The 13,174-nt window shown below is 30.5% G+C and overlaps 2 protein-coding genes across 3 annotated transcripts; one reads left to right on the top strand and one right to left on the bottom strand.

Moving 5' to 3' along the window:
- The first annotated feature begins 1,839 nt into the window (after nt 1-1,839).
- Nucleotides 1,840-7,065, top strand: LOC101498184 (O-fucosyltransferase 7-like). Its single transcript, XM_012716137.3, has 13 exons — nt 1,840-2,057; nt 2,147-2,373; nt 2,806-2,880; nt 3,902-4,001; nt 4,087-4,154; nt 4,433-4,521; nt 4,628-4,808; nt 4,902-5,030; nt 5,135-5,268; nt 5,361-5,574; nt 5,816-6,000; nt 6,117-6,212; nt 6,497-7,065. Exons 1-13 carry the CDS (start codon nt 2,036-2,038, stop codon nt 6,630-6,632), a joined length of 1,656 nt encoding a protein of 551 aa, XP_012571591.1. The 5' UTR covers nt 1,840-2,035; the 3' UTR covers nt 6,633-7,065.
- Nucleotides 7,066-7,149: 84 nt separating this feature from the next.
- On the bottom strand, nt 7,150-11,390 carry LOC101498508 (serine--tRNA ligase, chloroplastic/mitochondrial). Of its 2 annotated transcripts, none has more exons than XM_004501634.4 (9): nt 10,930-11,390; nt 10,397-10,490; nt 10,132-10,280; nt 9,922-10,014; nt 9,251-9,430; nt 8,329-8,495; nt 8,024-8,158; nt 7,843-7,936; nt 7,150-7,610 (listed from the first exon to the last, which is right to left on the bottom strand). In XM_004501634.4, the coding sequence occupies exons 1-9, from the start codon at nt 11,260-11,262 to the stop codon at nt 7,347-7,349; spliced, it is 1,509 nt and encodes a 502-aa protein (XP_004501691.1). In that variant the 5' UTR covers nt 11,263-11,390; the 3' UTR covers nt 7,150-7,346. The 2 variants fall into 2 exon arrangements, with proteins under 2 accessions (XP_004501691.1, XP_004501692.1); XM_004501635.4 differs by having other exon boundaries at nt 10,397-10,497; nt 10,930-11,070.
- Between the last annotated feature and the right edge of the window lie 1,784 nt (nt 11,391-13,174).

Raw genomic sequence — 13,174 nt, 5'->3', positions numbered from 1 at the left:
AACTTTGTACTATGCACAACGTTAATAACCACATAATGAATGGACCTCACCAAGAAATAGCGAATAGAAATTGTAAGGTGATTCGTAATTCACCTTCAATGTTTATATAAAATCTGCAAATAAAATTGCTGAATTGAAGCTCCCAATAACATCATTAATCATAAGTTTTATATCACTAGATTTTGAAATTTAGTAAAAAAATCATAAAAATTGAGGAACCGGAAGAGCATCTTCCAAATTGTAAAGTACAGTGCAAGACTTAGTTGAGCAATGCATCCATGATGATCTTTGCTAGGCAACAAAGATACGGATGGTCCAACCTTCAATAAAAATATTACACATAAGTAAATTTACATGGATTTTTGTAGCCATAATTAAACATTCATTTATGTAAAAAAAAATTATGAATGATGTGTAAATTACCGATAATTTTTTAAAGGCGATTTAATTTCACCTAAATTTATCATAATATTATTTTTCAGATATATAAATGTCATTATTTTGTGTGAAAATAAATATCATTACTTGACTTTTTAATATTTTGAATTTAATTCATCAATGATTTGAATTATTTCAATCAATTTTTTGAAATTTTATATTTTTAAAATTTTAATTACCGTGTACAAAAATTTCCTATACCACTGTATGCATCTTTGTGCATCTATTTTTCTTTATCTCCATTATTTTGCTTGGATAAGTGATTTTCAAGTATTATGTTTGATTTTTTCATTTTATTGTAGTATTTATTTTGATTTAGTATAAATAAATCCAATCAGTTACTTTAGTGTTATTAACATTGCAAATTCGAAAGCATAAATATTTCAGTCATTTTAATTTTGTTAGATACGTAGATGTTTTGTTGTTTTATATTATTAATTTTGGTGTTGTTAGCTGGTTTGCATTCAAATTCTTCTTTTTCGATTTTAGTAAATTTGTATGAATATTATTCTCGTTTGATGTATTCTTTTAATTTGAATAAATATTTTTTATACAAAAACAAATACATGTTTTGCTAATTTTTTTTAATAATATTATAATAAAAAACAAAAAGAAGGACTTTTTCCCTGTGAAAGTCAAAAGAGGGAATTTGTACTGATAGAAGTGTGCTGCGATTGCGATTGCATTGCAACTGTTATTTTTCTGTATTGTACTGTTATATCTTATGTCATCCATTTTTTTAATGAAATTTGATTTGGCTTTGAAAAATAAATAAATAGATAGGAAGAAGTATATTTATTTCGAAAATAAAAATAGTTGTTTATCTGCAAAGTGCAGAGTAATCAATCTACGATGACAAGATCTACTTAGCTGAGAAAAAAAATGGTTTTTTCAATTACATTTATTTGTTAGCTTAATTGCTGTGCAAAAAGTTTTACGCATAGTATATATGAAGTAAGTCTTTATTTTTTATCTCATATATTTGACTAAAAGCATAAAAACTTTTATGAACAAAAAAAATGGTTTTTTTATCTGATTATTTGACTAAAAAAAATTATTGTCGACACACATAAAAAAAATCTTTATTATTTTAAGTCGATTTTTTATCTCAGTTAAAATAATGCTGTAGAGTATATAATATATTGAATTTTTATTAAAAAAAAGAATACTTTGATTTAAAATGAATTTATTGATTGAATATGATTTTTCACATGAATTAAAATGATTAATTAACTCTTAAAATAACGTAAAGAAAGTTATTAATGAAGTGGTTACCGAAAAAACTGATCAAGATAGGAATAATCTCAAAAACGAATTTAGTCTAACTTTAAAAAAGGAAGAGTGGGAGAAAAATGCGTTATAAGAGGCCCCACAAAAAATCTTAGTAGTAGTTTCCACATTAAATTAAAGAGAGATTCAGTTACTATGAAAAAGGAATTACTCGAGTGAAGTGAAAAAAGAGTGAGTAATTAAGAAGGTGACAAGATCACATAAACGCAACAACATTCACAAAAAGCCAAAAACCAAAACAGCAACAAACAACACCGTTTTTATTTTTAAATATTAATCATCGTCCTTCACGGCAAAAAAAAAAAACATGAGCACCCCAAGAGTACGAGGTTTGTTTGTTTCTACTACCTGCCAAATCTAGTATCTGGTTTTATTCTTTTTTATTTGTTTTTTAATAATTATATAATTTATTATTTAGGTGTTGGGAGAAAAATAATCAACTTTGGTGAAATAAGTGGCATTGCATATTCTCCAAAAGGATTAATGCAGAAACGCAGAAAAGTTCCATTGGGGATTTTATTAAGGAGGTTTCTTGGTGCAACGATTTTCTCAATAGTTGTCACTACTATTTTCTTTGTTCACGTACATGTATCCACTTCTACAACTCATCGTCACGATCACAAGTTCAATCACAAGATTCCCACGGTTTGTTTCCTTCTTCTTAATCTATACATTTTTTTTTTTTTTAAGTTTTGGTTATTTGGTTTGATTTTTTCATTGTTGTTCCTATTATTGTGGGATACCTTGATTTTTTCCAACCAAATATATGTTATTCACCAAATTCTGTTTTTGACCATTTTTTTTATAAAAAAAAAATATATTTTATTTTATTACTCATTTGGGCTTTTTCACAATGAGCCTATTTGGCGATTCTTCTTGAGAAGCTTAAATTTTGAAGTACACTATTTGACTTGAAAAATATTTTAGTTAGATTTGCCTATTTTGGTTTATGCTTTTTTGTAGGCTTTTCATGGATTTTTTTTTTCTCTTTTTGAAAATTTTGATGTTTCTGTTGATATTTATTAACTTAGTGATGAAAAATCTTTTTTTTTTTTTGTGAATTTGAAAATTTGACAGTTTCGTGACCTTCAAAGCTGGACCCGAGAGCTTGCTCCACCCCATTTATCAAAGGCTCTACTCTCTGCTCCCAAGGTTGTGTTTTCAATCTATACTACTACCTAATAAGTACTTGTTTATTGATATGCTCTGTTTGAAATTGAACTAGCTTTGTGTTTGCAAATTGCAAATATATAACTCACTTATTACAATCCCCACTTCAAGCTGTGTTTGGAATTTGACATCAACACAACACCTAAATTAAGTTACCTTCAATGACTTATGTTTTCTTATATTATTATATAGGTGTCTATCTATTAATGTTGTATCTGGTGTCTATGTTTATGTTATATTTCATAAATTCAAATGGCTTATTTGAGTGTTTTGGTGATCGTTGGAAAAGCTATCCTAATTGGAAAAATGTATTTCTATTTATTAATTTCTTTTGCTTTGTTTAGGATAGATATATATTTTTTAAATTATAGACGAAATACATACTAAAATCCTTTAATTTATACGAAAATAACAAATTAGTCTTTTTTTTTTTGTTACAAGTCAATCATTAATCTTTCTTTTAGTTAGTGTCAAGTTCATCTTTTACACCAATGATCATAATTCTAAACCAGCAAAATTGAAAACCAATATTCTCTCAATTTTTTTAATAAATTTGCGTCATTTTTAAGAAGTTTTTATTGCAATAATCATAAGAATATAAACCCTCAATCAAATTTTAGAAAAATAATTAAACAAGAGAGAATTCGAGTGAGATAGAATTTTGGATTTTTGAAATTAAACGCAAAATTATCTCAATCTATGTCATGAAATCACACGAAAATTTATTATATTATTCTTTACATGATTAATAACCAATCTCATAGTACCATTTTAAAAATATCTTAATAAAAAAGATTGAAATGAGGTTAGGACTAAAAATAGTTCAACATTATAACTTTTACAAACATAAAATGACTATGATTAAAAAATAAAAAAGGTTAAATGATCAATTTGATATTTCCGTTTAACTTAAAGAATTACATGATGTATTTCGCCTAAAGTATATAAAACTATATACACTGTGATTGTTTTTGGTGTGTTTTAACTCCTTTAATTTTAACAGTTAAATGATTCAAGAGGTGATCCAGACTATGAGACTCTATGGAAGCCTCCACCAAATCATGGATTTCAACCCTGTACAAAGCCTACTCCTGATTACAAATGTAAGAGACTTCTTAAAATTTATGTTGCAAGTTGTATTTTTGTGTGTTTATTGTACTTAATTGAAGTATTAAATTGTTTATCCAGCTTCTGCGAATTCGCGAGGTTATCTTCTAGTGCATACAAACGGCGGACTCAACCAAATGCGTGCCGGGGTCTGATTTCTCTCTTTAAATTAAATCTCTTATATAAAATATCTTAGTTTTAATATCAACTCATATCATGTTGAATTTAACTTACTTGATTGTTATTATATGTTAGAAAGTTCTCTATGTTGAGTTTACTTGCTTTAGAAGTTATACACTTACATGTTGCATCAGTTCATGAAACAAAAGTTTGTTAAAATACAAGATTGATAACAAAAATCAATAACTTAGACAAGACCATGAATTTATCACTTTTGGATGTTTGTTAATTGTTGTTTATATTGCAGATATGTGATATGGTAGCTATAGCTCGCATCATAAATGCCACCCTAGTGATTCCAGAACTTGACAAGAAGTCATTTTGGCAAGATAATAGGTAACTTTTCAATTCTGTTGAGTTTTTCTTCTTCTTTCAACACAGTTCTCTATCTGTTATTGGATTTTGCATAATTAGATTTTATAATTTTGGGTTTTATTTGCAGCAATTTCTCTGATATCTTTGATGATAAGAGGTTTATTAGTTCTCTTGCTGATGATATAAAAATCATTAAGGAACTTCCCAAGGATCTGGCTAATGCAAACAGAATGGTGAAACAATTCAAAAGCTGGTCTGGTTTGGATTACTATGAAAATGAGATTGCTGCTCTTTGGGATAATTTCAAAGTATGCATTCTGTTGGTATACAAATTTCTATCTTATTATTTGATTTATTGACCTTAATAATTTTTAACATCTTATTGTTGACATTCTCTAAAGGTTATTCAAGCTTCCAAAACCGATTCTCGATTGGCAAATAACTATCTACCTCCAGATATTCAAAAGCTTCGATGCCGTGCTTGTTATGAAGCTCTTCGTTTCTCTCCTCGCATTGAACAAATGGGAAAAGTAAGTATTAGTATATGCTAACTCTTATTGGCTTCTTTGTTTCTTTACTTTTGGATTTGCTTTATTCTCTCTTTTTTAAAATACTTTTTGGTTAATACTTGCAGATATTGGTGGAGAGGATGAGGTCATTTGGTCCTTATATTGCGTTACATTTACGTTACGAGAAGGATATGCTTGCGTTTAGTGGCTGCACGCATGATTTGTCAACTACTGAGGCTGAAGAATTAAGGATTATCAGGTATTGGTGCTTCAAAATAATTTGTTGAATCTTATTTTTGTTTCTTCTGATATCTGATGTTTGAAAATTACTACGATGAACCAAACTTACAGAGAGAATACTAGTTATTGGAAAAGAAAGCATATTGATCCCAAAGAAGAAAGGTCCAAAGGGCTTTGTCCCTTAACTCCAAAGGAAGTTGGAATTTTCCTTAGTGCTCTTGGATACCCTACAAAGACTCCAATATATATTGCTGCTGGGGAGATATATGGAGGCGAATCCCATATGACTGAATTGCGGTCGCGCTATCCATTTTTAATGAGCAAGGTTAGAAATTACATTACTTTGTTTCTGTATCTTGGTGAAAATTGATAAATCATTGTTTGAACTGGTTTTAATTTCAACAAATGAAGTAAACTATCTGCTAGAACAGAAAATCCAACTCTACAGTAAATTGTAAACTAACTCACACAATAACACAAGTTCGCCACATATGAGTCATATTTAACACTGTCACCTAAGAATGCATTGAAGTCATGTTGATTAATCTAGCTGTAACTAATATCAGGAAAAGTTGGCATCTATTGAGGAGCTTGAACCCTTTGCTAATCATGCGTCTCAAATGGCTGCTCTTGACTATATTGTATCGGTTGAAAGTGATGTATTTGTACATTCTTACCCTGGAAACATGGCACGAGCTGTCGAAGGTCATCGCCGTTTCCTTGGGAGAGGAAGAACCATATCTCCAGATAGGTGAGTCTCTCTCACACAGTCACACACTCTATTTCCAAGGTGAATTTATATCAATCTTTTAAATAAATTGTTGTAATTTCATTATCCTTTCTGTTTGGCTTTATTCTTGTAAACAGGAAAGCTCTTGTTCGTCTGTTTAACAAACTGTCAATCGGATCAATGACTGAGGGGAAAAAGTTGTCTTATATAGTGAATGATCTCCACAAAGGACGGTATGTGATTGGAGAAAATTGAAAAAACATTCATGTATATATCAAGTAATAATTTAAAGGTTGGATGTGTGTGTATTTATGTCTTTTGCTTTTCATTGCATGAGAAAAATAACCTTGATCTATTTAGAACTTAATAACTATGTACAAACATCAAATCAAAATCAATTAAGTGTGATAAGATAGTAAAATGTTACTTCTAAAACATGTTTGCACCTTAGTATATAATACTACTGAGTATTAAACTAAGTTATTTATTAGATATTTGGTTTGTTGTGTGTTGGCAGGGTTGGCTTGTTAAGGAAGAGAAAAGGGCCTATTCCTGGAACAAAGGGAGTGGACAGGTTTCGATCAGAAGAAACATTTTATGCAAATCCTTTACCTGATTGTTTATGTCAGACAGAATCAACACCTTTAGTGTAAACTTTTTCCTTCATAAGTTACACTTATTGGTGAAAGGACGACTCATATAACACAATCTGAAAGAAAGTTCAGCTGGAAGGTATTATCAGGCCTAGTGTATATATAAAGAAGGAAAAACAATTAGATTAGGTAGAAGAAAAAGATGGGGGATTCTTTTTTATATACGAAGTTGGTCATGGTGACAGCATGAGATTCTGATATTATGGGGCTTTTGGAAGGAAAATTCATTCATTCTTTATTTATTGATTTGAGTGAGCATCACTTTTTTATGTACAAGAGTAGAGTTGTTGAATATGGATGCGTTATTGCAATTTTATTTATTTTTTGAAAATTGCAATATTGTAATTATACTTTTTGATTAATCTTGCGTTATAAATCGTTCCACATTATTTTGTTCCTTGGAAGACAACAAAATGTGTTAAGCATTTTTTAATTTATTTTGTTCCTGTCATGTTTATGGTTATTAAATAGAGAAGTAATTAAGTTAAAATGTACAGTAGTTTAAGTTAGTACATAAGCTATAGAAAACATTTGATTTTTAAAAAGGAAAGAAAAATTTACAGGCTGACATGATGTCATCAAGAGTATTTGTACAACAATTAATCAGTGCCACTTTCGTTTAATGAAATTGCTTCAACTCATCTATGACCACAATCTGATACCGCAATAGCATCCTTTAAATAAATGCAAAAAATGTGATGGGTATAAATTATATCATGATTTTCTTGTGATAATATTAAGCCCTCCCATGAATGGCCTCAAGGGCTCAGGAATAAGGATAGATCCATCTTCTTGTTGGTAATTCTCAAGTAGACATATAATCATTCGCGGTACAGCACATGCTGTAGCGTTTAATGTGTGAACAAACTGTGGTGGAGCTTTAGATTTTTTTACACCTACGACGGGTGCTTCTGATGGACGATACCTTATTCCCAATCTACGGCTCTGATAATCTGTGCAATTTGATGCGCTTGAGATCTGCCGTTATATAAAACACGAAGTGAAAACAAGATTCAAAGCAGATTACATATATACAAAGCCACAATTTTGCAAAAGGGAGTAGTAGCAGGAAGTTGATTTTTCAAGTGTGGTTAAGCTGAGCTTCAATAATCACTTAGTCCATGCCACTATAGTTGGGCTGTATCTAAGATGATGTACCAACTGCATTAAAAAAGTGGTAATGTCAGCACAAGGGGAATAAAATTCTGACCTCGCCAAACCGTTCTAAACCAGGCATCCATGCCTCGACATCAAATTTGCGATAAGCAGGTGCACCTAAATCTTCGGAGGCCATATCCAAAGTTCTGCGGAAATGCTCACAGTTATAACAAACATAGTAATAGAATCGTGTTATAAAATGAAGAAAGGGTGTGCTAAGTAGTAACTCTCACTTAAAATGTAGCCCTAGGGATGAAAAGATATCTTCTTCAATTTTAATAAGCTCTTGGTGGTAATATTCACTTTCTTCTGGACGGCAGAAAATAAACATTTCAACTTTGCTGAACTGGTGGACGCGATAAAGACCCCTGCTCATTATTAATCAAAATCAGAAAATCTAAAAGATCTAAATACTCATAAGCATTAACATTGACATGTAGGATAAGACTTAAGAGTGAGAAATTCAACTGAATATATAAATTTTGGCCCGCATATTTAAGAGTTCATAATCCTGTAAATAAGCTCTACAATTAATTACCTAGTTGCAGTGCCTGCAGCACCAGCCTCAGTACGGAAACAATGCGAAAATGCAGCATATTTTAAGGGTAACATTGAGTCAGCAAGTATAGAATCCATATGAAGTCCCCCAACAGGAATCTCTGCAGTACCGATAAGGCATTGGTCACTGTCATCGATAGAATAGACCTGTTTGATGTTGGCATGAAACATCAGTGGAAGCTTTGAAATTCAATCATCAAACTAAAAACATGCAACAGAAGTAGTTTTGGGGAAAATCTAAGGTTGGGCCACACTATGATTACCATTACAAGACCAACCAATTTGTAGGTCTTATGTCTCGCAATTAGAGCCGTCAAAAAAGCTCCCAACTGCTAGGCCCCTTAATTTTTTTTTTATTAAATCCTTAATATTAGGCCTCCAATTAAAATAATTTTTTTAAAATCTCGGCCCATTTCGAAATTTATTTTTTTCGAAAAATATCAAAAAAAGTTAAAAAATATTTTTTTTCTCAAAAAATTTTGTGAGAAAAATAAGTAAAAAAATTCTCGAAATTTTTTTTTTCGAGAATAAAAAAAAATCGATTTTTTTCTCGAAAAAAAAAAATTTGTCAAAATATTTTTTTAAAAAAATCGATTTTTTTTTTAAAACGTGGGCCTATAGGCCCACAAAATTTTAGGGGGCTTTCTTTTTTGGGGCCTTTTGAATTATAAAATTTTTTTCCCCTCCAACATGTGAGTTGGGGCCAATAATTAGGGGGCTTGTCAAATTGACAGCTCTACTCGCAATATATAAAGGGAGGCATATACTTCTGACAGCAGGTATATTGTCTCTATGAAAATGGTTGCGAAGACATGATCATGCTATGATAAAGCCTAAGAATAGTTTAAATATTTCATGGTCTGAAAGAAATAAGTGACTAAGAAATACATACAAACACAAACCTGGGTATTGTTCGCACGAGGTTGAAACCCACACTTCTCAACAACAGAGGACCGTACAATTTCAGGTGTTGTTAGTGGAGTAAAGCCTCTTTTCATTACTTCTGACAGTGTCCAATTGAGAAGAGCCATCTCTAACAGAACTGCTTCATTTTTCAGGTAGTAGAACTTTGAACCACTGACCTGTGAAGCAGCATGTTATACGCATGAGACAGAACTACTGAAGTCAAAGTCAATTACGTTATCTCTTTTGAAGATCAAAACTGCAGCACAATATTTATAATAAAAATTAAGGAATAAGTTAAAATCAAGTTAGCACTTAGAATACAGTCTTCCAAGTTCCAACAACATCATTCACAAGAACACTCCTAAAAATGAAGCATTTAATGATAAAAAGTTCAAGGCTTATTCAATCTAATATCTTGTACAAAAAAATCACTGAAATATTTCATGTAAGATGCTACATCCAAGGCACCTCTTCATTATCTAGAAAATAATAAGAGTACCAAATAAGTAAATTCCAAAATCGATTCATGTTGACAATGCATCATTTCACCTTTACTTGTTGGCTTGTTGCCATAAAACATTAACCTACACCTCAAAATGAAACTAACAATAGCCAAGCTTCAAATAAACAATGATTTACTGCATTAAGTTAATTAATTACAGTATACCTCTGCAGCTGCATCAAAATCAAAAAGATCAAGTTCCTTTCCTAGTTGTAGATGATCCTTGACAGGAAAGCTAAAGTTGGGGGGGCTTCCAACCTAAAATGTGACGCAATATATTATTAACATTTGAGGCAAAGAACTTTGGTTCCTGAACAAGCCCAACAAATCATTTCACTGGAGAAGGAAAAAATGAATTGTAATAATTGAAAATACCATCTTCCTTATTGTGGAACAATCCTCCCCTCCTATTGGAACATCTGGATGAGTCATGTTTGGTATACACTGTGCCTCCCGTTGAAGCTCATCATTAAGCTTCACCAAGTCTTCTTCTAAAGCAATAAGTCCCTCCTTCAAATTCTTCCCTGAATTCATAATGTGACAGTTTCAAGGAATTTACCTAAAAAACGCGAGAGCGGGCAAGCACACACACAGGGGAAGGAAAGCCATTTGGGTGAAAATTTACGGCAAGAGCAATCACCTTGTTCAATTAGTGTTTGGCGTTCAGACGGTTCTAATTTTCCTTTCATCTTGTTGGCCACTGCATTTCTGTCTCCACGAAGCCTCTCAACTTCCTGCTATCTGTAAGAAACAAATTAGCTAAGCCATTAAAAGAACAAAGAATTTTGGATATTATTACATTACATTACAACTCCAATACCTAATGCTGTATGGAGGATATGATATCCATCAACCATATAAGTGGTGGTTGATTATCAAACATTTAATATAAATTTGAACATTCATTTATGGGTACCACACAATTCAGGTGACCATTTAAATTAAAAGAACAATTTTTTGGGGGGGAATTATTACATTAATACTACAAAACTCATCAAGCATTTAATTGGCAGTTGATTTTATTTAATATAAAATTGAACATTCATAGATGAAGAAATAAGCATTGAATAAAATCTTGAGAAACAACACAACTAATTCTGGCAATTTAAGCATTAAAATGAAACGGGAATGGATAATTGAAGAGGAGGAAGAGAAAAAAGAGAGAAACATAACCTTCTGAAGATGAAACATTTGATCATACAGGTGGAGGACGAGTTCCAAATTAGCATGAGATTTGCGGTTCCTTATGTTGGCAGCAACAGCATCTTTGTTATCCTTAATCGACTTGAAGTCGATAGAGGCTTTCCATTGAGGTTTGGCAGGGTAGTCGTGGGAGAGTTTAGAAGATTGTAGGGTGGCGGTAGAGGTGGTGGAGAGAGCTTTGATGCAACGTGGCAATGGGAAAGTGTAAGTTGAAGAAGGGAAGAGGAAAGACGAGGGAAAATGAGTGGGGGTAGTAGCAAGTATGAGAGCTTGGAAGGTTGGTCGGTTAAGAGAATCCATCATCTTTATGATTTGAACCAGTGGCAGAGGTTCTATCCTCTTTTCTTTCTTGTTTTACCTCATCACTTCCCTGCGAACATAAAAGTACCACCGTACAACTACAACTACAACTGCTACCAGTGACGGTGCATACTTGATTTCCTGATTTCAGATATAATCGATTTTGGGGGTATTTTTTCAGATTTTTTTAAATTAAAAATTACTTTTTTTTAGTGTTTTAACTATGTTTATTTTAGATTTTTTTTGAAAATTAAATTTTGACTAATAATGAAAAGCTAAAAATAGTAGTTTTTTCACGTCAACTTATGCGATAGATGAGAGAGAAAATACCACGAGTTTTAAAAACACACAACTTAACTCATGAATGAGATAAAATAATGTAACTACCCTTACTTTTTTTGGAAAATACAAAATCATTATCTTTCAATTTTTACTAGATTTTTATCAAGTAACTTCCTTCTCTTTCTTAAGTTATGTACATCAATTTATCTCAATTGTTCTTTTTTATTAGTTTATATTTCTTTTATTTGAATCGTTTTATTTTTATATTATTTATATGTCGATATGGTTTTTTGTGCGTGTGTTTTATTTATTTATTTTTAGTACTTAAGATATATTAATTAATTTTGAAATGTGTCTAAGAAATATATTAAACTTATAGCGAGAGAGAGGAGAATAATAGATAAAATAAATAAGTATAGATATGACATCGAAAAAGAGAGATTAATGTATCTATAAAAAGTCATGCCTTTTATAGTAATTATGTAGTTTAAAAAATCACTTTTATAAAATTGTACACAAACAGATTAAAAATAATTTTTATGATAATAAACAAACGGAAATCAAAAAATCGTTTTTAAATAAATCTCTATAAAATAATCACTAAATTTTTTAAACGAAAAATCATTTTTATTTAAACTCAAACAAACGCACCATTTGTTTAATTTATAAAAATCGATTATAATAAATGATTTTTATATGAATATAAATGTCATGTCTATGATCAATCCTAGTAGCCGTCTCACTTAATACACTAATGTTGATTAATAAAAATGATAGATTGTTTTGATTAATAAAAATAGGATGAAAATTTGTAACCAAAATTATGTCAAAAGGTCTTTTATTTTATTGTAAATTGTATTACTTTATTTTTTTTCCCAATAAATAATTTTTTTTCTTTGCGTTATCTTTATTTAAAATCCTTAAAAGAGGATTTCCTGAGATGTGAGAATATCTATAAAAGTTGTGGGGTACTCTTGACAAATACCTCTTTTTAACAAGTGTCTCTTTAGTTACCGTTGCATAACAAATCATTTGTTGGAAATTGATATTGACTTAAAAGTATAAGATATTCGCTTTATGGAACTCCTCCTATACATGTTTTACTTGGTGTTAGGTCATTAATCAATACTTGCAAATTATTATAAATTTAATGACGGTACACGACATTATTTAAAAAAGTAGTTTATTATCATTCTAATTTCTATAGATAAAATATTTTATTCAATCGTTATAAAAAAAATAAGGTAGAGTAATTGCATCATTTTACGTCGTTAATAAATTATGTGTTTTTTAATTGTGTTTTGTTTTTCTCTTTCATGGCCAGAGACAAATGTGAAAAGCTATTATTTGTAGTCAAAAAGATTTTCTTAACAAAATCAATTTTAAAAAATTTAAAACAAACACCCTTCAAACCCTACAAAATGATTGGCTTAAAAAAAATGTGAAACAAACACCCTTCAAACCCTACAAAATAATTGGCTTAAAAAAAATGTGAAACATACGCACTCAATTTATACGTTTAGTTAAAATTTTTAAAAAATATTCAAAGTTAGAATTTGCAAATTTCATAGACTGAGTATATTTTTATTTTATCTTTGGGTTTTATTTGGCATATGAAGTGGAGTTAGGGAAA

The sequence above is a fragment of the Cicer arietinum genome, chromosome 5 (genome assembly GCF_000331145.2).
Source record: "Cicer arietinum cultivar CDC Frontier isolate Library 1 chromosome 5, Cicar.CDCFrontier_v2.0, whole genome shotgun sequence".
In the NCBI taxonomy this organism is placed as follows: Eukaryota; Viridiplantae; Streptophyta; class Magnoliopsida; order Fabales; family Fabaceae; genus Cicer; species Cicer arietinum.
Note: the sequence above shows the minus strand (reverse complement) of the source record. Positions and strands in the feature narration are given on the sequence as shown.